Source organism: Anser brachyrhynchus, assembly GCF_964034855.1.
Source record: "Anser brachyrhynchus genome assembly, chromosome: 18".
Lineage (NCBI taxonomy): Eukaryota > Metazoa > Chordata > Aves > Anseriformes > Anatidae > Anser > Anser brachyrhynchus.
In genome coordinates this window covers 10,606,864-10,629,087 of record NC_137711.1, presented here as the reverse complement: position 1 = coordinate 10,629,087, position 22,224 = coordinate 10,606,864, and the positions used below count along the sequence as shown (strand labels likewise).

The window sequence follows — 22,224 nt, the reverse complement described above, 5'->3', positions numbered from 1 at the left end:
CCAAGATTTACGGTTCTGGTGGCTGAATGCCGAATTCTCTCGTCTCTGCAGCAAAGCAGGACTGGTTTGGAGGTGGTGGGTGGAGGGGAGAGGTGAAGGGGAGGCTGGGGCAGTTCTCAGGACTCACTTGGGGTTTGTGGGGGGTGTGAGTGCGAGGATTGTATCAACAGATTGTCTGTGGTTGAAGAATGAGCGAAGGCTGCCGTACGGAGTGCAGCCACCCCTTCCTCTGAGCACCTCAGATCCCCCAGTTTTGTGAAAATCGGTTACTCAGGACTTGGCTTTCAGGTGCTAAACCCCCAAATCAACTGCTGTCATAGGGGCATATCACAACGGGGTTGCTTTCCTGGACACAGCCCCCCTGTGTAAGTCAGAGCCAAACTCCCCTTGAATTCGGCACAGCCAGCCTCCCCTTCCCCAGCCCTGTCCCATGGCTCCCTGTGCTGGGTGAGGGGGGGAAACCCACAGCTGCCAGCACCGCATCAGCAGCCCGGGGAGCATCCAGCCACACACACGGACACAGATGGACAGACACGGCCGGACAGACGCACGGCCCCGCACTGAGGCTTTGGGCAGAGCCCCAGGGAAGGGGAACCTCCTCCCCCCGGATCGGAGGGGGGCACCCCGATGGTCGGCATCCCCGGGGCGCGGCTGGACCCCCCTATGGGGTGAGACCCCCCCCCCGGACCCCCCTATGGTGTGGGGACCCCCCCGGGGTTCCCAGCTGGGAACAGGGCAGAGCTGGGTGCGGGTCCCAGAGCCAACATCGGGGGTAAGGGGGGGGGTTGAGGGGAATGGGCTGGGGGGGGCGATGCACATTTTGGTGCCCGGGCTCTGCCGCCGCATTTATAGGAGGAGCGGCCGCAGGACCCTCCCTGTCCCGCAGACGCAAGCGGGGCGGTGGCTCCGGTTAAAGGGGAACCTTGACAGCGCCGCCGCCCGCTCCGCGCCGCGCTGCCCGCTCCGCACCCTCCGCACCGCTCCGCACCGCTCCCGCCGCCCGGCGAGCCCCGGTTCCGCGACGTGAGTACGGCCCGGGCCGGCCGGAGGGGACAGGGACAGGGACCGGGACCGGGGGAGCCCCCTCGGGGGTCTTCGAGGCTTAGGTTGTCTCCCCCTTCCCCTCCTCCGAGGGGAGATGGGGCGCCGTAGGCACCCCCCACGCCCCGAGAATGGGGTCCGAGGGAGTTCTCTGGGGAGAGGTGGGCTGAGATAGACGACCCCCCCGCTTTTCCCCACGCTCCCCCCCCCCGCCCTGGGGGTCCCCAGGGGAGGTGGGCAGGGGAAAGATTCCCTTAGGGAGAGGGGCTGGAGGGGTCTGCCCCGGTGGCCCCATGGGGAGGGGGGCCGGGACCCCCCCCCCTCCGGTGAGGGGCCGAGATAGAGCCCACCCAGCCCTGGGGAAGAGGGATCGGAGCCCCCCCACCCCCGGCGGAGAGAGGCAGGGGGAGCCCCCCCAGCGGAGGGGTGCCGAGGATGTCCCCCCGGTGACAGAGCTTGGGGGAGCCCCGAGGAAGGGATTTCTGGGGAGCTGCGCCGGGGAACACCTCGAACCCCCCCCGGGGAAGGGCCGGGAGGACCCCCGGGGCACCGGGGCTGGGATGCCCGCTCCGCCGGGGGGGGCTCGGGGAGCAGCCCCGGGGCCGGGCGCTGCCCAAGCATCCCCCGCACCGCGCCGGGGCTCCCAGCGGGGCCGGGCGGGCTCCTGCCGTCGGCCGAGCGCCTCCTGCTGCCCTCGGGGCTGGGACTCACTCACTCACACACACACAACCACCACCCCCCCAAGCTCAGCAGCATCTCCCTGTCCCCCTCCAGTTCTGCCCCAGACCGCCGCCAAGATGCTGCTTCTGCTGCTGGGGATCATCGTGCTCCACGTCACCGTGCTGGTGCTCCTCTTCGTCTCCACCATCGTCAGCGTAAGTACGGCCGCTCCTCGGGCACCGGGAGGGTCACACGGTGTTATTTTTATTTATGGTTGATTTTCCAGCCTGGCTTTTAGCAGGAAACCTTTGCTTTCCGATTGCTGTCTTGCTAGCAGTGGGATTTGGGAGGTGTTTTTTTTTTTTGCGCAGAAAACTCTTCCTGTGTTTATGTTGTTGGATGTAACCGGTGGGTGTAGCCGCGTGCGGCAGAGGATGCTCAGCGCATCCCCGTTGGTGTTAGGGCACGGAGAGCTGCTGGAGCCAAGCTCCTCATCAGCCCCCTTTGGCTCACATTGAGCAGCCTCAGAGCACCCAAACCCCCTCCCCTGTGGGTGAAACTGCGCTCCCCAGCTGCTAATGGGATCGGCCAGTGAGACCAGTACAGCCAGTCTGAGCAAACCCCCTTGAATTGGGACTGGTTTGGGCACTGGGACCTCGGCACCAGCAGTTTTGCTCTCCAGACCTGCTCCTTTGGGGCTGTGAGTTAGGCACAGCATCTCCTAACCCAGATGGGCACCTGCTGGGGGGTTTCAAGGCGTAAGCTTTGCAAGCAGTGGGAACACTGAGGGCTGGGTGCTGCACGGGGTTCCCAGCACCTTCCTCAGCCCAGAGCCCTGTTAATACCGCCTCAGTTTAGAAAGAGGTCTGACTTGGTTTTAACACAGCAGTTTTGTGGAGCTGATTAGCTCCGGGCTTGCTTCATCAGATTCTTTCCGTTTTTAAATTTTTTTAGGGTGGGTTTTTTTTTTTGGTAGTAGTAGTGGAAGACTTTACAAAAATCTTCCAAGTCGTTAGGAATCACGTGGAAGCATTCAAATCGCCCGGCCAGGCACCGGGACGGCAGAGCGGAGGGAAGTGCGCGTCCCCCGTGGGACTTGGCCCATGTTTCAAGCGAATAAAGAGCTTCTGTTTTTCTGCCGTTGAGGCCAGAGCGGCTAAAAGCAAATATCGGTATTTACTCTGCGAAACCCTTTCTAAAGCAAAGCCTGTGCCTGGGAGCATTGGGGCCGCTCCGTGCCGAATCGGTGGCCGGGGCGTGCGGCTCCTGCTCACGGGGCCATGTCTCTCTTGCAGCAATGGCTCGTGAATGGTGGGCAGACAGCGGACCTGTGGCAGAACTGCTCCTCTGGTACCATCTTCCAGTGCCTGACATCGTCCACAAATGGTGAGTGCTCCCCAGCTCTCAGTGATGCCACTGCCGTTCACTTTTCTTCTCCTCTCTTGTGAAATCGAGGTGGATTTGCCATTGCGGGTTATTCGTGGTCCTCCCTTGCCTCTCCCTGCACCCCCTGAGGCTGACTCTGGAGGATTCCCCGGCCCCTAACCCTAAAGCTGCCCCACTGTTTGCTGCTGGGCCAGGCCGAGGTTTGGGGCCTCTCCTCCCTGTGAGCAGCGCAGGTGGGGATGTGCTGAGAGCTCAGGCCCTGCCTCATCCCATGGCCAAATGGCACCTGCACGTCTGGGGTGGCTGCGTGGCACGTTGGGACTCAGCTGGCAGAGGTGTACCTTGCCAGGCAGTGGCTGATGCCCAGCTCGGAATTTTTTTTCCAGGTTTCTGAGCTTAGCAGGAGAGGATTTCATGCTCAGATGCGGCACGGAGCTCCCCAAGCACCTGGCAGTAGCAGTGATGCCAGATCTGTGCTCAGGGAGTCAGACCGGTCTGTGCCTCAGTTTCCCCAGAAGACAGGGCTCGTGTCAGTGGTGTTGTGCCCGGTGCTTGCTGGTTTCAGTTAGCCCGGCTTCGCTTTCCTCTAGGAATGGATTCTCCTTAGCATAACCCCCAGTGAAGCCAGTAGAGCACCCGGTGGCTCAGACTGGTGTCACTGGCAGCACGGTCACAGCCCCTGGGCCAAAATCACACTCCTGGCGTAGGAGCAGTGTGATGCGATGTACTCTCAGTGTGGTCACACAGAAGGGTCTCGCAGTGATGGGAGATGGTCAGAGCTTTTGGGGGTTCATCAGTCACCCCAATCCCCAGCCTGCTGGGAGCAAAACACCCGTGGGTACCCCACGAGGGGGATGCTGAAGCTCGCCCTGCGAGGGAGCCAAGGCAGCACCGCAGGTCTCTGCTGATGCCTGCTGGTGTCAGGGCTGGCCAGGGAGTGCTAGAGCTGGGCTGGGGCCAGGCTGGAGCCCACTGGAGCTCACTGGAGCCCGCTGGAGCCCTGGCCTTCAGCAGCAGTTGGCTGGGGCTCGCAGCGGCAGCAGGCGGCTTCGCTGCCGGTCACGCATGCTCCAAAACTGCTGACTTTGTGCTTGAAAGAAAAGGCAGAGATTTTTTGCCCTGGTCTGTAAAAGCCTTCCTAAATCTTTTGCTTCACCAAGCTGCATTGCTTTCTCCGGGTGTTTGCAGGGTGTTGGTGAGTTGTCGGAGGTGAGAGGGGCCTGTCCAAAACACAGGTGGGAAGGTGCCTCCTGCATCTGAGCATCCTGCGGGATAGGAGGGTACGTTGTGTGCCCTGTTCCCAGAAGCTGCTCAGAGAGGGGCTTCCCTTTGAATCTTTCCCAGTGATTAATTTTTATCATTAAAGGGGCTGTAGGTAAGATAGGACAGCTAAAAATGCGTCTGAGCAGCTAGGGTCTGGTTGAAAGGGTGCCACAGTGGGCTGCTCTTTGAAAGAAGCTGCATTGTGCTCAAGCCTTCATTTAAAGACCTCTCTCCCAGATCTTTTTTATAAGACAGCTCTGCTCTGGCACCAGGAGTAGGGGGGTCTTGCTTGGGTGGAAGCTTCTGCCCCATCCACCCCATGGCCGGGGTGTGGGAGCAGTGCCACTGAGCACCGGTGTTCACCTGCTGGGACCTTGGGTGCAGGATCCAGAGCTGTAGAAAGGCAAAACCAAAAGATAGCACCTAGGCTTATGCAAGGCTTTTGCAATCTGTTTTTAAAAACTTTTCACTGAACCCCCTTGCTCCCACCACACCTGTTCTGCCAGGGCAGATGCTGTCGGACACTTTTCAGGGTGATGGTGGGACACGGGGCCTTGGGCATAGCAAGGATGCTGTGGCAGGGCCACCTCCGGGGCTCACGCTACGCTCCTTGTACTCCCTCTGCTAGGAATATGCTTACTTTCAAAAATATAAATGATCCTATAGCAGCTACCGCAAACCGTTCCCGTTTAAACCTCTCAAAACACAGGCTGTGCACGTTACGCCGGGCTGCAGAAAGCCTGGAGAATTCGTGTCTCTGTGCCTGTGCCAAGGACGGCGCTCAACGGTTAATCGCAGCGTGCCAAGGGCTGCTCTGGGCTGCGAGCAAGAAATCCTCGCTCAGGAATTTGGCAGAACTCGGTCTTTACGTAGAAGCAGTTGTTTTTCCTCTGGCCATCGTAGTGGCCACTGTCGTGCAGTATTTCTTTAGCTGTTTTTTTTGGGGAAGGAGCGGTCTGAGCACAGCGCTCGGAATAGGTGGAATTATGTGGGGCTGGGTCCAGCACGCACGGGGTGTTTGGGGTTGTGCTGAGCTCCCACCTCCCAAATTCCTCCTCAGCAGCACCGAGCCCCCCGTGCATCCGTGCCAGGAGCCTGCGTGGGGAGGGCAGGAGGTGGAAATGCCGGGTGGAGGGCAGCTGCCCACTGCTTCGCCTTCCACAGCTGCCCGCTTGTTGCTTCGCTTTCTGCGTTTGCTTGTTAGATAATGACTTTTTTTTTTTCAAGAGGCCGAGAACTATGGAAAAAATGTTGCAATCTTTGCTTCGTTTGCACTGTCAGACATTCCTGGAAAAGACTTATCTCAAGAATTCAGCTCTGAATCCCAGAATTGTGCTCCGGCACGGCTGCGCGCCAGCCCCCAGCTGCACAATCCTGCTGCAGGCATGGGGCGAGCGGCTGGACCTGAGCCTCTCAAGTGCTCTTAAACAGATTCCACCCCAAATTTTGCAGACAACAATATTTTTTTTCCCTCCAAAAATGGCTTTTTCTCCCCACATCTGATTTTTTTACATAGGCAAGAAGATAGTTTTTCTGCTACCTACTGCTCTTTCACTCTGGGAATGCCAAATGCAGGGGAGCAGTGGGGACCTGCGGGGACATCCTTCTGTAGCATCATGAGACATTTTTCCTGTCGTCTCCTCAAAGTTTCTCATGTTGCTGCTCTGTGGCTTTCACATGACTGGCTTGTTCACAGGCAGGCTGGTGTTTTGGGGCTTTTTCAAAAGGAAAAGAAAACCCCAGACCTCGGGAAACATGCAGACTGCCAATCCGCAGGATTACTGAGAGCCGTACGATGCACTCACCAATTTGCTGATGTGACGGCCGCAAGCAAAGCACGTGTGGGTCACCCGGAGCAGAGATCTGCCCTGACCGCCCGTTCCCATCACTGGGCATCGCTCTGCTCCTCTGCACATCGACTCCTGCAGAGCCCCTTTTGCTGCCGGGCCATTGCAGAGCTTTGCTCTATCTCTCTTCAGTGCTGCAGGTGGCTTTTAACCCAGCGTAAAGGCCCACCAACGGCATGGGCTGCCCTGGTCCCATGTTTCTGCAGGAAGCATCGCTCAGGAAAAAGCCACGCTCGTGGCCAAGCACCGGCAGGACACAGGTGTGATATTGGCCAGCTCCAATCCTGCACGGCAGAAGCTGGTGGCTGGGACTGTCAGCAGCACTGCCGGTGCCCAAGGTGCTTTTCTTTGTGCTGGAGGACGCAGGAAACATCTTCCTCCCCGGCACGAGGTGGGGGCACCTGTGCTGACCCGTCAGTGCTTCCCAGGAGGAATTATGCTGCTGCTTCTCCATTTCAAAATGCACAACAGGAACATCTGAACCTCTTGCTTGTGCTCCGCCAGCCCTGCCCCAGCACGGCTTTGCTCCCTTTGTGCTTTCAAACTTTTTTCTTCCAGCGATGCTGGACTTGTATGACATAGGGAAGGTGTGGAGGGATGGAGTTGCCGTTTAACTTGCTGTAGTCCTTTTTGTGGCTAAAAACAATATCACAAGGCTGCACTGAATCCTTGCCCTGAGTAAAATTATTTCTGATGTTCTAATTCTGTTATTGATAGTCAGTATAAAATATCTGGATAAAAGGATGGGGGCAAATTCCCCTCCAGCCCACTGGGAAGGCCGATTCTGCAACGAGTGGGTCAGGCTTTGGAGAATTCCTCACTGGGGAGGGGACGCTTGCTGGAGCAGGAGGGTGATGCTCATGTTAAAGGGTGCTGAACCTGTTATAATGAAGCCCTGCAGTAAATAATGGATCACCTGCATGTGATAATGCATGCTCTTTATGCTTGAGGTTCTAGCCATTAGCGGGCCCCATTGGGCTCACGGAGCACATGGACGGGCATCTGGACTTGTGGACATATCGGGTCCTTCAGGGTCTTCACAGCAGAGCAGCAAAGAGCCAGATTTTAGTCCCAGCAGGGTGGAGGCCTGGGGCACCCCCTTGTCATTAGTGGTCGATAACACTGGCCTAACTGGGGCAGGATGAGCCCCCTCTCCACCAGCTTGCGGGTGACTGTAGCTCAGCATTTACGTGTCTGTGATAAACTCTGGGGCATTCCAGGGGAGTATTTTGCATTTCAGATCGGTTTCTACCATAACCGTGTTGCCTAAAGTATGAAAGGGGTTTCCTCTGCTTAAAAACAGGCTTTTGCTGTTGCCTGTTCTTACCAAGCGCATTTGGTGCGGAGAGGTTAGGAGCGGTGCTGCTTTCCCTGCTCCCGGCTGCGTGGGGTCACCCGGCCAGCCCTGCTTGCCTTGGCCCACGGAAGAGGAGCCCAAGGGAGGAAGAAGTCAAAGTGTGAGAAAGCCAAGGCTGGGAAACCAGGATGGGTGAGGGTCTGCTGCAGCGTGCAGCGCCGGAAAACACTCAACCCAACAGCTTTCGGACTTGGATGACTCTTGGGTGTCCCCATGGCCCCGCTGGATAAGGGCACCACTGCTACCCATCCCTGGTCCTGGTGCCTGGACTTTAACTCAGCCCTTTTGGAGGCCCAGAAATGATGCATTTATCACCTCCGCTTGCTCTCAAGCACAAACCAGAAGGAGCTCTCCACCCCAAGGGTCTTGGAGAAGAGCTGGACATCCTGAAGCTGTTGGAAGGTGTTCTGCATGGTGCCAGCAGCTTTGTGCTGCCCTAACAGCACTGGTTTTTGCCTTTGTGGGATGTGAGCCTCGATGGTCCACTGGGATGGCTGCTGTGGTTGGTCTTGAGGCTGAGCCATGGAGATGTGGTGCCACAGGGCTGGAGCGTCTCTGAATGCTACAGCTCTGGAGAGCTGCGGAGCCATGGGGACGTCCTGGATGGGGCTTCAAGGACGCACCAAAAGAGAGGATGGACAAGAGGAGAGCAGAGTGCTGTGGGGGTTTCACCTTCTGAAGGAGCTGCAAAGAGGACTGGGAAGAACTGGGAGGGAATTGCAGCACTGTGTTCTCCCTGCAGCCTCAGTGCTTCCACCTGCTCATCCCCAGCCCTTGCAAATACCTCAGGAGCTCTTTAAAGTCCCCCTTTTGGGGGGTGATTTCCAGGAATGCTCCAATCCATCACCCTGCACTTATTGCCAAGGAGCAGACACATGAGGACAGGCAAGGAGCAGCTGCTGAGTGCAAATCCTGCTTTTCCCTGCTGGAGCAGCCCGGAGCACGGCCGGGGAAGGTTTGGCTTCATGCTGGTGGGACCGAAGTGAAGGGAGTTACCACGTCACGGAGCTCCCCATGGCAGGGAGAGGAGGCTTCGAGTGGCAGGGACATGGGCGGTGGCTGAGCTCTGTGCTGCTCGGGGGGAACACTGAAGGTAGCGGGGCTTTTTTGGCATTTCTGGGTTGAAGAACGCTGAAGTTTAGTCCTAGAAGTTTAGCCTAGTACCTGGGCTTGTACCTTTGTGCTGGTGCATGCTCGTGCTGCTGACCCTGTTGATCATCAGCTCCCTGTGCTGATGGAGCAGCTTTGCCTCTCTGTGCAGTTATGGATTTCCTTTTATTTTTTTATTTTTTAATGTATTATACTCTACAGTCACCTCCTTAGTGGATGTTTTCTTCCCCAGAAGTGGCTGCGTTTTGAGGGTGCAGTGCATATGCAGATTGCAAGAGGCAAGTCAGATGTGCGGTGTTATCAGCTGCAGTCACAGCACACGGGCGGTTTTAATGCACAGTGCAAATTTAGTCATGCCTTACGTCAAGTGCATAAGCTGGTTGCTCAGATTAATGTTTCTGTGTTTGCACTTTATTCTTTCTCCTTGGCTGGGTCCAAAGAGGATTGAATGTCTGTGACAGAGCAGTGAACACAACCCTGGGGAGCCAACGCCTGTCCTTTATGGCCATCTACTCCTGGCCAAGGGCATGTTTCTGCCCGTCCCATCCCATCAACCCCACTCAGCTGCACCCCTCGGTGGATATAAAACCTCCCTGCAAGCAGGGTGGGGCTCTGCTGGGAGGGGTAGGGTGAGCTGCTCTCCTGCTGGGGGACCCAGCTGTGACTTCTGCTCCTCTAGCTTGCAGTTTCTGCTCTAGGTTTCTATTTTTCCTCTTGTCCTTTAGGATGGAGAAACGTGCTCTTCAGCATCCTGGGGGGGAAGTCTTTTCCCTGCTGTAAGCGGTGGTGTGAGCACATCGGGGCTTGCAGAGCTTAGGGAAAATTTAGAGTTTCTTTTCTAAACACTTGTTGTATAATTTCTGTCTGAGAGGGCTCTAAAACTGCCTGTGATGGGTCCTCTCAGGAAGCAGTGGGCAGGGTGTTATCTGCCCTTTCCACTCTGTTCCCTTTTCTTCCTCCTCCTGAAGAACAAAGATATAAACACGGAGCTGAGCAGATGCGGGAGGAACATGGAACAACGGCCTGGCTGCCCAGGGAAACCACAAATAACAGCCTGGGAGTAAACAGTGCTGACAGCCCCATGGTGCAGTTCCAGGGACCCAGACCTCCCCGGGGAAAACCTGTTTTATTTCTTAAAAGCCTGGAGGTAGGACACAGTGCTAATAGCAAAGGAGTTGAAAGCATATGGGGTTGAGGAGCTAGCACTGCTAGCTGCAGTCATAGAGGTGCTTTCTAATGAATTAAAGGCAATTAGCTGTTGTAATGCAGCTGAAGGCTGTGGGCTTGGACTTGCTGGGAGTGCAGCAGCTGCACCTGAGCGGCTGAGTGATGAGCTGGGGACCCTCAGGAGGCCAATAAAAAGAGCTGGATGGGGCTGATCCCAGAGCTCTGCTCTGTGGGATTATCTCCCAACTTCCCTGCTTGAAAGCCTGTGCCGTGGCTGTGCTCTGGCTGCAGTGGGGCAGCATGACCGGCACCTGAATGCCCCTGGTCCATGGGGGGCTTCCCCTTCCTCCCCCTGCCTGCCTTTAAATTCCTCCGGCGCGGCTCTCTATGACAATGGGATTTTGCAAGCCCATATAAATCACTCACATTCAGAACCAAAAAAGAGGCATGGGGAGGCGGATGCAATTAGAAGAGCAGCTCAGCTTTCTGTCTAGACAGCCTTCGCCTAAAATAACCGGCAGCTGGAGCATCCACCTCTGGGCAGAAAGGGCTCCTCTGGGCCTGGCCCCGTGGCTGTGCAAATGACAAAAGGACCGGGGTGGGAGTCTTTCTGTGCTGAAGCATGGAAATAGGATGGCAGTTCTGCAGCTGGACACCCTCTAACCACGTTTCTCTGCTCCCATCTGAGCGCTGATTTATGACCTGATGTTAGCATTGCCTCTGGCACCCGCTGCATCGCAGCTGGCTGAGCGTGGCTGCAGATGAGGGGTTGGGGTGGCCCAGGCAGGGGGGTTCCCTGCATGGCCAGTGTGTGATAGATGAAATATATGGGATATTTTCTGTGCTTGTCAGTGTGAAAACTGCACTGGGCTTTCCTGGAAGTGATGTTATCAATAGTTCCCCTGTCCTAAGGAATTACAGCAACTGGTGCATGTGGATGTGAACCTGCTGGCACTGGAACAAGTGGAGCGCGTCAGCTCTTCTGCGAGTTGATGCTGTGGAGTAATTTGGCATGGGAAGCGTGAGAAGGAAGGGAAGGAAAAAAATCTGTCTGCAACGAGCAGGGGCCACTCTGGGTGCTTTGTCCGCTTTCGGGAGCGGGGCCTGCGCTTGGTCTGTTGTGTGAACAGCAGGAGGCAGGACGCAGAGACAAGAGGTAGAATTTATGGTCTCAAGTCAGACGAGGCAGACATTACCAAATTGCACAGGATGTTCCCTGCGGGCATGGATTTGCTATTCTCTTGTGGAGCTTTTGCTGGAAGGGCTCAGGCGTGCATCGTCATCACCGTGCTGGCAGGAGGCTGCGCAGTGCCCTCCGGATCCCATCCAGCCTCACCTCCGTTAGCGCTGTGCTCACCTCTGCCCCGGGCAGTCCCAAACGGCCTCATTGCTGCACTGAGTGTCGCAGGCTGCTAAGCCAAAGCATAGCTTCATTTAGAAGTTTTGCTGTGCTTCAGGCTCTTATTTTTTTTTCCAGAGAACCACTATGTGCTGCAGAAAGTGCAGCCTGGGGAGTGTAGCTGGTGGGATTCAAACTGCGACAGGAGCACGGGGCTGGTTTTCGTGGTGAATGAATTCATGCTGTATCCTTAAGGACCTCTCAAGACGTGCAGGAATGCTGAGAATATCCATTTTGAGCCCAATCTTTTTAAAGAAAAGCAGTAGTATTTGTCAGCACAACCCCATCCTGGTGGCGAGAGGCACTGCCTCTTTCTGTTCATGGGACGGAGAGGCATTTGCCTTGTTTATTTATATATATTTTCTTACACGGGGAGTTACACACCCACGAGGCCTGGAAATAGCTGGGCAGTGACTCACGCAGGGGCTGGTTTAACTGGTCGGCTCTGGGACAGAGCTGCATTTGGCAGCTCCTGCTGGCTCCTTCCTAAAGGCTCCTCCACAAGGGCAGAGGGGTTTGTGCTCGCTGCGTGTTTGTTCTGCCTCCGAGCGCGGCTGGCTCGGGGTCTCCCACCTCGCTGCACGTGGTTTCAGTGTTCTCAGCACAGCCGAAATGCACTCTTATTTTAAGTGCTTCTCCACTTAGCGTGACCCCGTGGTTCCTTTTTCCCAGCATCTTGGTCCATGCACACGTTGTCCAAAAGCCCCAGGCAGTATCACACTTGACGAGAATAGCCACCAGCATACCACTGGATGTGTCCATGTCCCCAAAACCACGCAGAAGCACGAGTGGGAACCAGGAGTCCTGCAGGATGGTGGAACAATGGCACAAGGCATGATGCCATCAGTGATGCCCCCGCTGAGCTTTCTGTCTGTCTTTCCACAGAATGGCTGCAGTCTGTCCAGGCGATGATGATCCTCTCCATCATCTTCAGCGTCTTGTCCCTCTTCCTGTTCTTTTGCCAGCTCTTCACGCTCACCAAGGGCGGGCGATTTTACATTACTGGGATCTTCCAAATCCTTGCTGGTAAGTGGGGGCTGATGGATGGGGCTGGCTGTGGGGATGCGCTGGGGATGGGCTTAAAGCAGAGGAGAGGGAAAAGGAGGGCAGGAAGGGCAGCCAAGCTGGCTCCTTGGAGGGAAGAGGTACGAATCATTTGGGTCCACAGAGCTCTCGCATCCCCAGGTGGTGTCCTGCCATCGGGGCACGTTATGCACCGTGCTCTTCTGGCCATACTTCACCAGGGATTTGCTCCACCAGCTGGGGTGATTTTGGAGGGGCAGGCAAGTGGAGCACCCCTGGGGAAGGTGGGCAGGGGCCAGGCTGTTGTTCTGCTGCCTTGCCCCACGGTGTTGGGTAACTGCTGATGGGGCTGGCTTTGGGATCCACCTTCGGGGAGCTGGGCGAGGTTTCCGCAGCTGCTGGCGGGGTGGGGACGTAGTGAAGATCCTGTTTTGGCACAAGAGGATCCGAGAATTATTTATAAACTTGCCATAAGGGGGCCTGGTGCTTCCCACATCAGCAAGGAGCCGCTGGAGCGTGCGGGGTGAGCCAGCTGCCTTTGAACTGTCAGCTGCTATTTTTAACTCTTAAGAAGTCGGCGCTGGAAGCGAGCCACGATTCCTGCACTACGTTGCAGCTCTCCAAATATAGATGCTGTGGAGGCACTGGCTCCGTTTGCGTTTCCACGTATGAAACCAGTGAGGAGGATTTTCAAGTGCTGAGGATAGAAAAAGTAAATTCTTCAAGGAGATTCTGGCTAAAGTATGAACCTAACACTCAGCTGGCTGGGAAGGAGGCTCGTTGTCTGCTAGAGCTTTAGCTGGAAAACTGAAAACCACCCTAGGTCCTGCTGCTAAATCAGAGGGAAAATTCATCCGCTGAACTTTAGGAAGAGCATCTTCTATATGACTGGCCATTGCAAATTCTGGAGCATTTTAGACCTAACCTTTATTGGCAAATGTGGCATGAAATCTCCTATAAGTACATCTGCTTGCCCATAATGCAGGTGGTGAGTTCATATCAGTTCGCCATCGCTGGGAAGATAGATGTGTCGAAACCCATTACAGCCGTGGAGACGAGGGGAGGAAATGGGCATTAATAATGCAATTATCTGCTTGGGAACTCATCTAATAGGTCTGGGAGCAGAAGGCTGCTCACTCCTAAGTGGTTGCTGGTGCGTCCTCATCCTTAGAAGAGGAGGCAATGGGAGCGCAGTTCTCCCGTCCATGCTGTGCTGGGTGTCCTAGGGGGAGGCAGGGTCAGGGCAGGGACCTGCTGGCTCCTTCCTTGTCAGATCCTCCTCCAGCACAGCACGGAGGCAGGAAAAGTGGGAGCTGAGCCCACAAAGCTTTCCCATGGCCTGGGGGTCAGTAGCCAGAGGTTTGGGTCCATGTGGACCATGCAGAAGTGGGAACCGGTGCCCATCCCTCCTGTGATGCTAAATGTGAGGCCTGTTGTAGGGAGGTCTCACCCAGTGGCACAGACAGCACCAGTCAGAGGAGCTCAGCTCAGCGTGGTCTCCTTGCAGCTTGCTGTGAAAGGCTGGAGAGGACTTCCCTCCTCCCAGGAAGGATGAGGAGGCGCTTCCCAGGGCCCTCCAGGACCCTGCAGCCTCCTCCCAGGGGGACGCAGTGTGGCAGAGCCGAGGGCTCCCAGTTTTGGAGCGGGGCCTGCGGTGGTGCTCGGCCTGAACCAGCGGGTGACAAGGACAGGTGGGTAAGGGCAAGAAAGAGGGCAGCTGGGCGTACTGTGCAGGGCCAGGGCAGGATGCATCCCCAGCACCTCCTCCACGCTGCTTGGATCCATGCCCTGAGGCCTGGCTTAGTTTTCCCAGATGGGATTCCAGCCTTCAGAGGCACCAAAAGGCCCTCAACAGCTTTCTCCCCCCTCACTGCTCCTACCTGGTGGATCTGTCAACGGTGTAATCACCTCAAGTAACTTCCAGCAGCTGTGGAAACCTGGGGCTCGGCCCAATTTCTCCCTCAGTCTCCCCAGCCTAAGCATCACCAATGCAGCTGGCCAGGCTGTCACCACACACAGCCCTGGGAGTCAGGCTTTAGGTAGACTTTGCCCTCCGGGCCTGTCAAAGCAAGACTGAAATGTGTTCCTAAAATCAGGCTCCAGAGTGGTGACGCATTTGTCTTGCACCTTGCAACCACTGAGCGCAGCTGGCTTCACTTCCTCGCCTATCCCTCGGGCCCAAACCAGTGCAGATGCTGCAGAAATGCATCCATTGCCTCTAATTTTGCCAAATTCTTCTTGCGGACAATTGCCGCTGTATTTTCTGGAGTCTGTAGGTGACCGGCATGGCTGCACGCCTGCCCTCGGTCCCACCAGCATCACCAGACAATTGTTTTGCTCTCTTTGCATGGGCCGGGGCAGTGGGAGTTTGCTCTCGTGCTCACAGAATGGAAACTGCCCCAGCGGCGCGTTAATGAAACGTATTCCCACTTCTGCACTTTCCCAGAACAAAGGAGCAGTGTCAAGTGGAATTAGAGCTCAAATATCACCGCGGTTCAATGTAGGTGGTCCCGAGGTCCGTGCAGGGGATGTAGTGCTGACAACAGCCCAGCGACTGCATAATAGAAGTGCTGGGATGGACTGAAAGAGCTTGTTTTCGGGGAGAAATAGTGGTGGCTTTGTGTTGGCGCTGAGCAGTCCCCAGTGCTGATGCTTCGTTTTTGCAATAAAGCTAAAACGCTGCCTACCGGAGCGGATGGCCTGCGGCTGGCGAGGAGGAGACACCGGGGACAAAAGCGGGACGAGCCGTAGGACGGCGGTGGTGCAGGATGGTGCCTGCAGGGGAGGAGGACGGGTGCAGGCTGTGCCCAGCCAGAGCCACTGCAGGGACTGGGAGGCCCCTGCTGCACCTGCATGGGCAGGTGATAAACTGGGGTGCTGGAAAAAATTGCCCAGCTTGTGCCTGATGTCTTGCAGCAGCTCTGGGAGGGCGGTTCAGGCTACAGTTGGGGTTTTCAGAGAGACACCCAGGGCAGCAGGGCTGGTTCTGAGCAGCACCAGGAGCTGGGTGAGGGTTAGCCCAGGTGATGCGTTTACCTTTCTTGCTCAGAGCCTGGTGGTGATATCCCACTCACCTGCAGCCAAGGCCTTACAGCATCACCTCCAACAAACCATAGTTTTCCAGGCGATGCAAGGAGGCAACAGAAAAAGCCAGCATGGGGCATTATCCAGCTGTGGGTTTCCATCCAGGAACTGCTGCTCACCGATTCCCTTGCTCTTCCCTGCAGGGCTCTGCGTGATGAGCGGCGCGGCCATCTTCACAGTGAGGCACACGGACTGGCACCAAGCCTCGGAAAACACCTCCTACGGCTTCGCCTATATCCTGGCGTGGCTCGCCTTCCCCCTGGCCCTCGCCAGCGGCATCATCTACGTCATCTTACGGAAGCGCGAGTGATGCCGCAGGAGGCGCAACCGGGGCACTCATGACGTCCACGGAGGAGACGGAGGCGGGGGAAAATAGACGAGAAAACGGAAAAGAAAATTAACCAAAAAAAAAAAAAAGAAAAAAAAAAGGAATAAACCCTCCCACCAAAAACCAAACCAAACCCAACCGACCCCAAAAGGAAACACTCAAAGGGTTACTTGTTAATTGAGGATGTATATAGTATCTATGGTTTAAAAAACCTATTTATAACACTTTTTACATATATGTACATAGTATTGTTTGCTTTTGTTGACCATATGCTATGTTTTAAAGCCTAAAGAAAGTGCCTAAGGAATTATTACTCCTAACAGTGTAACAAGAGCGTGGTGATTTTTCTCTCATGCGAGCCCTCTGTGACCTGAGCTCTCCTTCCGCACCCCAGCCGTGCCATCGGAGCGCCCCAGCTCTGGCTGCTGTCTCGCTGGCACAGGTCGGTGCCGCTCCACGGAGCAGCGGGGAGTTACGCCTGGCGATGTTGGCCAGAGGCTTGGCCCCTGCTCCTCCTGCCTGCTGAGATTTTGGTGGCTGGAGGGCACGGCCAGGGCTGGCGGAGGCGCTTCCGAAAGGTTTGAAGGGTTTTCGGAGCAAAGAACTGCCTAAAGTGCCTAAATGACTTATGCGCCTAAGTCCCACTGCCTTGCCACCACACCCGCTGGGAATTTGGGCTTTTAAATCACTTAGGTTGAATGCAGGCGAGAGCAGGCTGTGCTCCATCCCTGTGTGCACCCAGGGTGCCAGGGGCTGCGTGCGCCCCGAGCCGAGCCCCCGTGCACGGGCTCTCCCCACCACGCAACATGCGTTGTCCTTGCCGTGGAGCTAGAGTACCAATGAGCAGGAAGCAAACCCCGTATATCTATGAAATCGAATGCCAGATATATGAAATGGTGCTATCTATTTACCATTCCTTATACTGCTAGCCATTTAACCTTATTCACTGGAAATTCAGTTAACAACCTTGAGGTAAACAACAAAGCTAGAAACGAGAAATAATTCTGTGTAATATAAACGAGCTATAACTGCTTTTGTACTTAGATGACTTGCTCTTACTATTATTTTTAATAAAGCATTTATAACTGAGGTTCCTTTCCCCACCCCGTGGTCAAGAGGAACAGAAACAGCTCAGGGTGGAGGAGCCCTGCTGCCCTTCGCCCCCCGGAGCACGATGTCTGTCCTCTGTCTGCGTGTCAGAGAGGTGTCTGGCAATGAATTGAGCGGGCACCTGCACGGACCCCAGGCTGCCTTCTGAGGACTCCAGACACTGCGTTGCTGTCGTCGTTTTTGTTTCATTTAGGGTTTTTTTCTTTCTTTTTTTTTTTTTTTTGGCTTTGCTTTTCTGATTTTATACCGACTGTGTGGACTAAGAAGCAATGAAATAAAAGTCAGAATAACTCCGTTGCTTCTGCTTTTGGCGTTTTGGGGGGTTAGAGCCAGGCTGTGCTCTGCCAATCTGCTCACACGGCCATCCCGCCGAAGGGCTCAGCACCCTGTGCCATGGTGCTGGTGGGTGCTCCTCTTTCCAGCTCTGTCCTAAGACGTCCCCATGACGTGGCCACCAAAGCCAGGCAGCAGGAGCACGCTTGTCCCTTCCCCATCCCCTGAGCAGGGAAGGATCAGGTCAGCACCAGCTGCCCGAGGGGTGGGGTCCATCCAGCTCCACCACCCCGCACAAACAGCAGAACCCTTTCAGTCCCGTGCCTTGAAACGCCCAGAGCCTGGAGGTGCAATTAGGTCCGGGGGCCGGGCATATTGTGGGCACTGTGTGCAGCCCCAACGGCTGGCACGGAAGCATTTCACTTCCGTTCGCTCGTTCATCTGGCTATTAAATAGCCGAGCTGAAGCAGCAACTGCTGCTGGCACCAACACAATGGCTCTTGCAACACTGCATGTTGCTAGCATCAGGCCAGATCCCGAGGCACGAAACCCAGCCTCATCCCAAGGGGAAGGAGCAGGAGGTGCCCCCGTGCCTCCCCAGCCGCTCAGCGCCCAGCCCGGCAGCGCGCTGTGACCGCTTGGCCCCGGGGCTCCTGGCCGTGGTTCCCAGCCGGGATGGGAAGATTTCCCTGGGTGCTCGTTGTGGTGTGTGCTGCCTAAGCCCAAGAGGGTTCTCGTTTGCCCCGTGAGCTGCCACGTGGCTGTCCCACGTCCCCCCCAGGCTTGTCACCATGCACCCAGCGGGAAGGACACGAATGGCCCTTCCAGTCCCGTCTGTGCAGCAGGTAGGAACGCAGGTGGGTTTTTCCTCCCCTCCCATGGAAAAATTAAAGATTAAAAAACAAATAAATAAATCACTTTGGGTGACTAGCTCAGAAGGCACAAAAAAAGCTGGCAGCTTCCATTTTGCCTCCCCACCTGGTGCTGTAGATGTGTGAACGAGCAGCTCCCGGCAGCACCTCAGCAGTTCGTGTTTGCTCCATCCCGGGGATGCCTGTTCGAAAGCTCACCAAACAGGGTGACTTCTGAAGTGGAGGCAAAGCGAAGGTTTGCATCCCCTGGGAATGACAGCTCCAGGTTGGTTTTCCCGTGGGGAGGGTCCAAAGGGGAAGAGCCATCAGTTTCCACCTGCCCCCACCTGCCTTACCGGGCTTGGCTCAGCTGGGCTGGAGAAGCACAGCTCGGGGTCACTGGCGGCGGGGGGAGGCTGCGGCCATGCCCCAAACCCTGCACCCGGGGGTGGGAGCTGCTGGGCGAGACCTGGGAGGCACAGCTGCTCTGAGACCCAGCCCCAGCCTCACGCTGGTATCAGATGGGCACTTTCCTATTTTATTTTATTTTATTTTATTTTATTTTATTTTATTTTATTTTATTTTATTTTATTTTATTTTATTTTATTTTATTTTATTTTATTTTATTATTTTCCTTTTTTTCTTATTTTATCTTACTTTACTTTTTCTTATATTTTCCTTTCTTTTAATTTTTCCCTTCCCTTCCCTTCTTTTTTCTTTCAATTTCCCTTTCCCTTTTATTTTACATTTTATTTTATTTTACATTTTATTTTTATTTTAATTTATTATTTTATTTTACTTTTTTCTTATTTTATCTTACTTTACTTTTTCTTGTATATTCCTTTCTTTTAATTTTTCCCTTCCCTTCCCTTCTTTTTTCTTTCACTTTCCCTTTCCCTTTTATTTTACATGTTATTTTATTTTACATTTTATTTTTATTTTATTTTATTATTTTTATTTTACTTTTTTCTTATTTTATCTTACTTTACTTTTTCTTTTATATTCCTTTCTTTTAATTTTTCTTTTTTCTTCTCTTTCCCTTTCCCTTTTATTTTATTTTACATTTTTATTTTATCCTTTTTCTTATTTTGTCTTACTTTTTTTCTAATTTTGTCTTTTCTTTTCTTTTCTTTTCTTTTCTTTTCTTTTCTTTTCTTTTCTTTTCTTTTCTTTTCTTTTCTTTTCTTTTCTTTTCTTTTCTTTTCTTTTCTTTTCTTTTCTTTTCTTTTCTTTTCTTTTCTTTTTTCTTTCCCTTTCCCTTTCCCTTTTCTTTTATTTTACACTGTATTTTATTTTACTTTACTTTTTTTCCCCCCTCCCTCCATTCAGCCAATCTCCGCCCCTCCGGAGCCGCTCCGGCTCCGTGCGGGCCGCAGCGCGGTGCGGGGCCGCCTCCCGGCGGCTGCAGGCGGCACCGCGGGGGCGCCGCGTCCCGGGCCCGGCCCTGCCCTGCCCCAGCCGCCCGCGTCCTCTGCGGGGAAAACGGGGGGGACCCCGGGACTGCGACCCCGGGAGGCTGCGGGTGGCCGTGTCCCCTGGGCGGCGGGGGGACAGGCGTGAAGTCGCCGTGCCCGGGGCTTCCTGGCAGCTCCTCGCCCCTGGGGTGGCCGCACGGAGGGCTGCACCTCCCCCGGCTTCTCTTACTGGGAACTGCTGGGTTAAGGCACAGAAAAGGGGTCAGAATAAGGCCGGCAGCTCCAGGGTTCTCCAGTCCCACCTCCTCAGGCTGGGGGCGTCACCGATGCTAGGCTGAGATTTGGGCGCAGATTTGCTGGCATTCCCCTCCTGGCGAAGCACCCTCTCCTAAACACCATCCCGAGCCCCGTACACCCACTGTCACACCATACAGCCGTGGTGAGCAGCCCCTGAGCCCCAGCACAGGAACCGGGCTCCGGGATGGATTTGGGGACCGGTAGCAGCTGGCCTGGAGGTGCCTCACCCACACCGGGCGCTCCGTTCCACGCCAGGCCCTCCCGGCTCGTTAGATGGCAAAATTCGTTAAGGCAGGACCCGGCATTTCTGCCCGATCAGCTGCATGCACGCTTTGAGCTAAATGAGAGTCAAAAATTTCAACGCGCCCTGGGGCTACGGCCCAATTGAAATCGAGGCAGCCCATAAAACAGCTAGCTGAATGGAACAGCAGCAGGATGGGAGAAGCGGCAAAGAGGGGTGAAAAAAATATTAGGGAAGTTTCTTTAATGTGTGTTGTATCATAAAAGCGTTTGTTTAAATGGCTTTCCTAGCGCTCTCAGCAGTAAATACTTCTGACAAATGCGCTGAGCAAACCTCATCTTCCTCTTTCATTTATCGCCTTGTAAATTGAAAAATTATGGCAGGAATAAAAAATCCGTGCTGCCTCGGAGCAGCTGCCTGCTTCGCAGCCCCTTGTCCCCGTTCAGCCGCCTGTGATGCGGGGCTGCAGCCGGATGGTGGCACCTCGGAGCCGCGGTTCCCTGCTCCTGGGGTCCCAAAGCCACCCAAAGGTGCTCCAGCCCCTTCCCAGCCTCCTGGCCGGAGTCTCCCAGTGAACGAGGGAGGCTCCTCAGGCAAAGCCGGCGCCTCTAAGGCCATGCCATGGGCCAGAACCGTGCAGAGAGCCTCAGACATGCCTCGGGACAAACTCCAGTCAATTAGCAAAGTGGCCAAGTTTGTTAGCAGCACGCAATTAATTATCCTGTGCAACCTGCATGGAGAAGCAGTGTGAGCAAGTGGCCCCGGCGCTGATGCAAATAGTCTTTTAAATTTCCTTTTCTACCTTAGGTAAATTAGCTGCTTAGTCTGTTTATTACTATTAGTTATTTATTTATTAACTAAATAAAATGAACCACATCCAACATTAATTTTATTGCTTCTGTTCAGGGACACAAATAATGCCAGATAACGTGTCTTGGATGGGCTGCCCACTTCAGCCCAGCTCAAGACTAACAGAAGACTCAAATCACACCTGGTTTGAGCAGGTTTTGTAGCTCCTTTGTTGCTGCTGTTCCATTTGTTTTAAGTAACACCAACAATAATAAACACAACTGTGCCTTGAATAAAAGCAGCCGCTCCAGCCTTCCCCAGCCGATCTCTCCCAGGCGCAGGGGGGGACCTCCCCCAGAGGGCTGGAGCTCCGATGGGGTTAGGGATGTACATTTAGATCCATTCAGGACTTGGCTCGGGTGCTCTCCACCTGCTTTCAGAGCCTATGGTGGCTTTTCTTCCCGCACCCCCTTACCCATCCCCAGACCCCCCTGGCCCCCCCGGCCACCCCCACCCTCCAGCCTCTCCTCCCTTCTCTGCCCTGCAGTGCTGACCCCACAGCCCTCCTGTTCTCCCTTGGTCAACTTTTCCCCCTGTAATTATTTAACGTGATTATTGATGCTTCCTTGAGCACGGCCTCTTTGTGCAGTGATTTATGGAGTGCTTCCTCAGCCGCAGGACAATTTGGGGTGCTGAGCCATGATGGGGTGTGTGCAGGCACTGAAATCCCTTGCCTCGAAGGCAGGAGGTGTCTGAGATGCTGCAGAAGCACCCGGGAGGATTTAGCAGGTCTAATCCTGATTTCAGCCAAGGAGGATCCCAGCTGAAAGCATACTGCTTGGGGGATGCTCTGTAGGGCTGTCCCCGGTGGGGTTTTGCATTGCCCCCACCCCAGGAGGGGCTGCGCACAGCCGCCCCAGCCCCACGCTGTTTGCTTGGGTTTACATTCCCGCTAAGCCTCCTGGCATTAACAAGCCACTTCTCCCCGGACTGATGAAAGGATAAAAGCACCGAGTCGTGCCTGGGTTATTCGCTTCCTGGGGGATAACTCAACATCTTTCCCTTTCACCAAAGGACTTTTCCTGGGGAATTTTTGGCCAGCTCTTTGCAGGATGGTTTTATTGCTGGCGCAGGGTGGAGACAGGCTTTATTTTAAAGTGCTTTGGCTGCTTCATTTCAGTCTTTGTCGGTTGTGTTTCCTTTCATATGTACTTTTTTTTTTTTTCTTTTCTTTTTGGCTTTCATTTCCCAGGGCTCCCTCTTATCTGCCGTTGGAGACAGTCCTTATAAAAAAAAAAAAAAATCAAAACCCAAAGCACTCTCCCTGGGATGCTTTCAAGAGAAAGGCCCTGGCTCCTTTCAAACCTCTTTGGAGAAAAATAGATCCCAACCCTGCACACGCCACAGCCTCCAGGAAAGCCTTTGAAGTAAATTAAACCAAATTAGTGTCTATGATATAGATGAGCAGAGCAGCTCCCTGCTGTGCCACCGGCCTGGCCCTTTGCGTAATCTTTAACCCCGCTCCCTGGCTCCTGCTCGCCTCTAATTGACCGTGAGGCACCTGGGGGGGATTTGGAGGCGAT

At 54.7% G+C, this 22,224-nt stretch overlaps 1 protein-coding gene across 1 annotated transcript; it reads left to right on the top strand.

Annotated features, from left to right (window-relative positions):
* Window positions 1-870: 870 nt before the first annotated feature.
* Window positions 871-17,066, top strand: PMP22 (peripheral myelin protein 22). The gene is made up of 5 exons (XM_080561332.1): window positions 871-1,023; window positions 1,816-1,916; window positions 2,997-3,087; window positions 12,116-12,256; window positions 15,481-17,066. The coding sequence occupies exons 2-5, from the start codon at window positions 1,839-1,841 to the stop codon at window positions 15,645-15,647; spliced, it is 477 nt and encodes a 158-aa protein (XP_080417458.1). The 5' UTR covers window positions 871-1,023; window positions 1,816-1,838; the 3' UTR covers window positions 15,648-17,066.
* The last annotated feature ends 5,158 nt before the right edge of the window (window positions 17,067-22,224 follow it).

Bases quoted from the DNA above. Each gene is read 5' to 3' on its own strand.
- PMP22 (XM_080561332.1), top strand. From the start codon at position 1,839: ATGCTGCTTCTGCTGCTGGGGATCATCGTGCTCCACGTCACCGTGCTG. The intron at 1,917-2,996 runs GTAAGTACGGCC...TCTCTCTTGCAG, and splicing joins TCGTCTCCACCATCGTCAGC to CAATGGCTCGTGAATGGTGG. The intron at 3,088-12,115 runs GTGAGTGCTCCC...GTCTTTCCACAG, and splicing joins CCTGACATCGTCCACAAATG to AATGGCTGCAGTCTGTCCAG.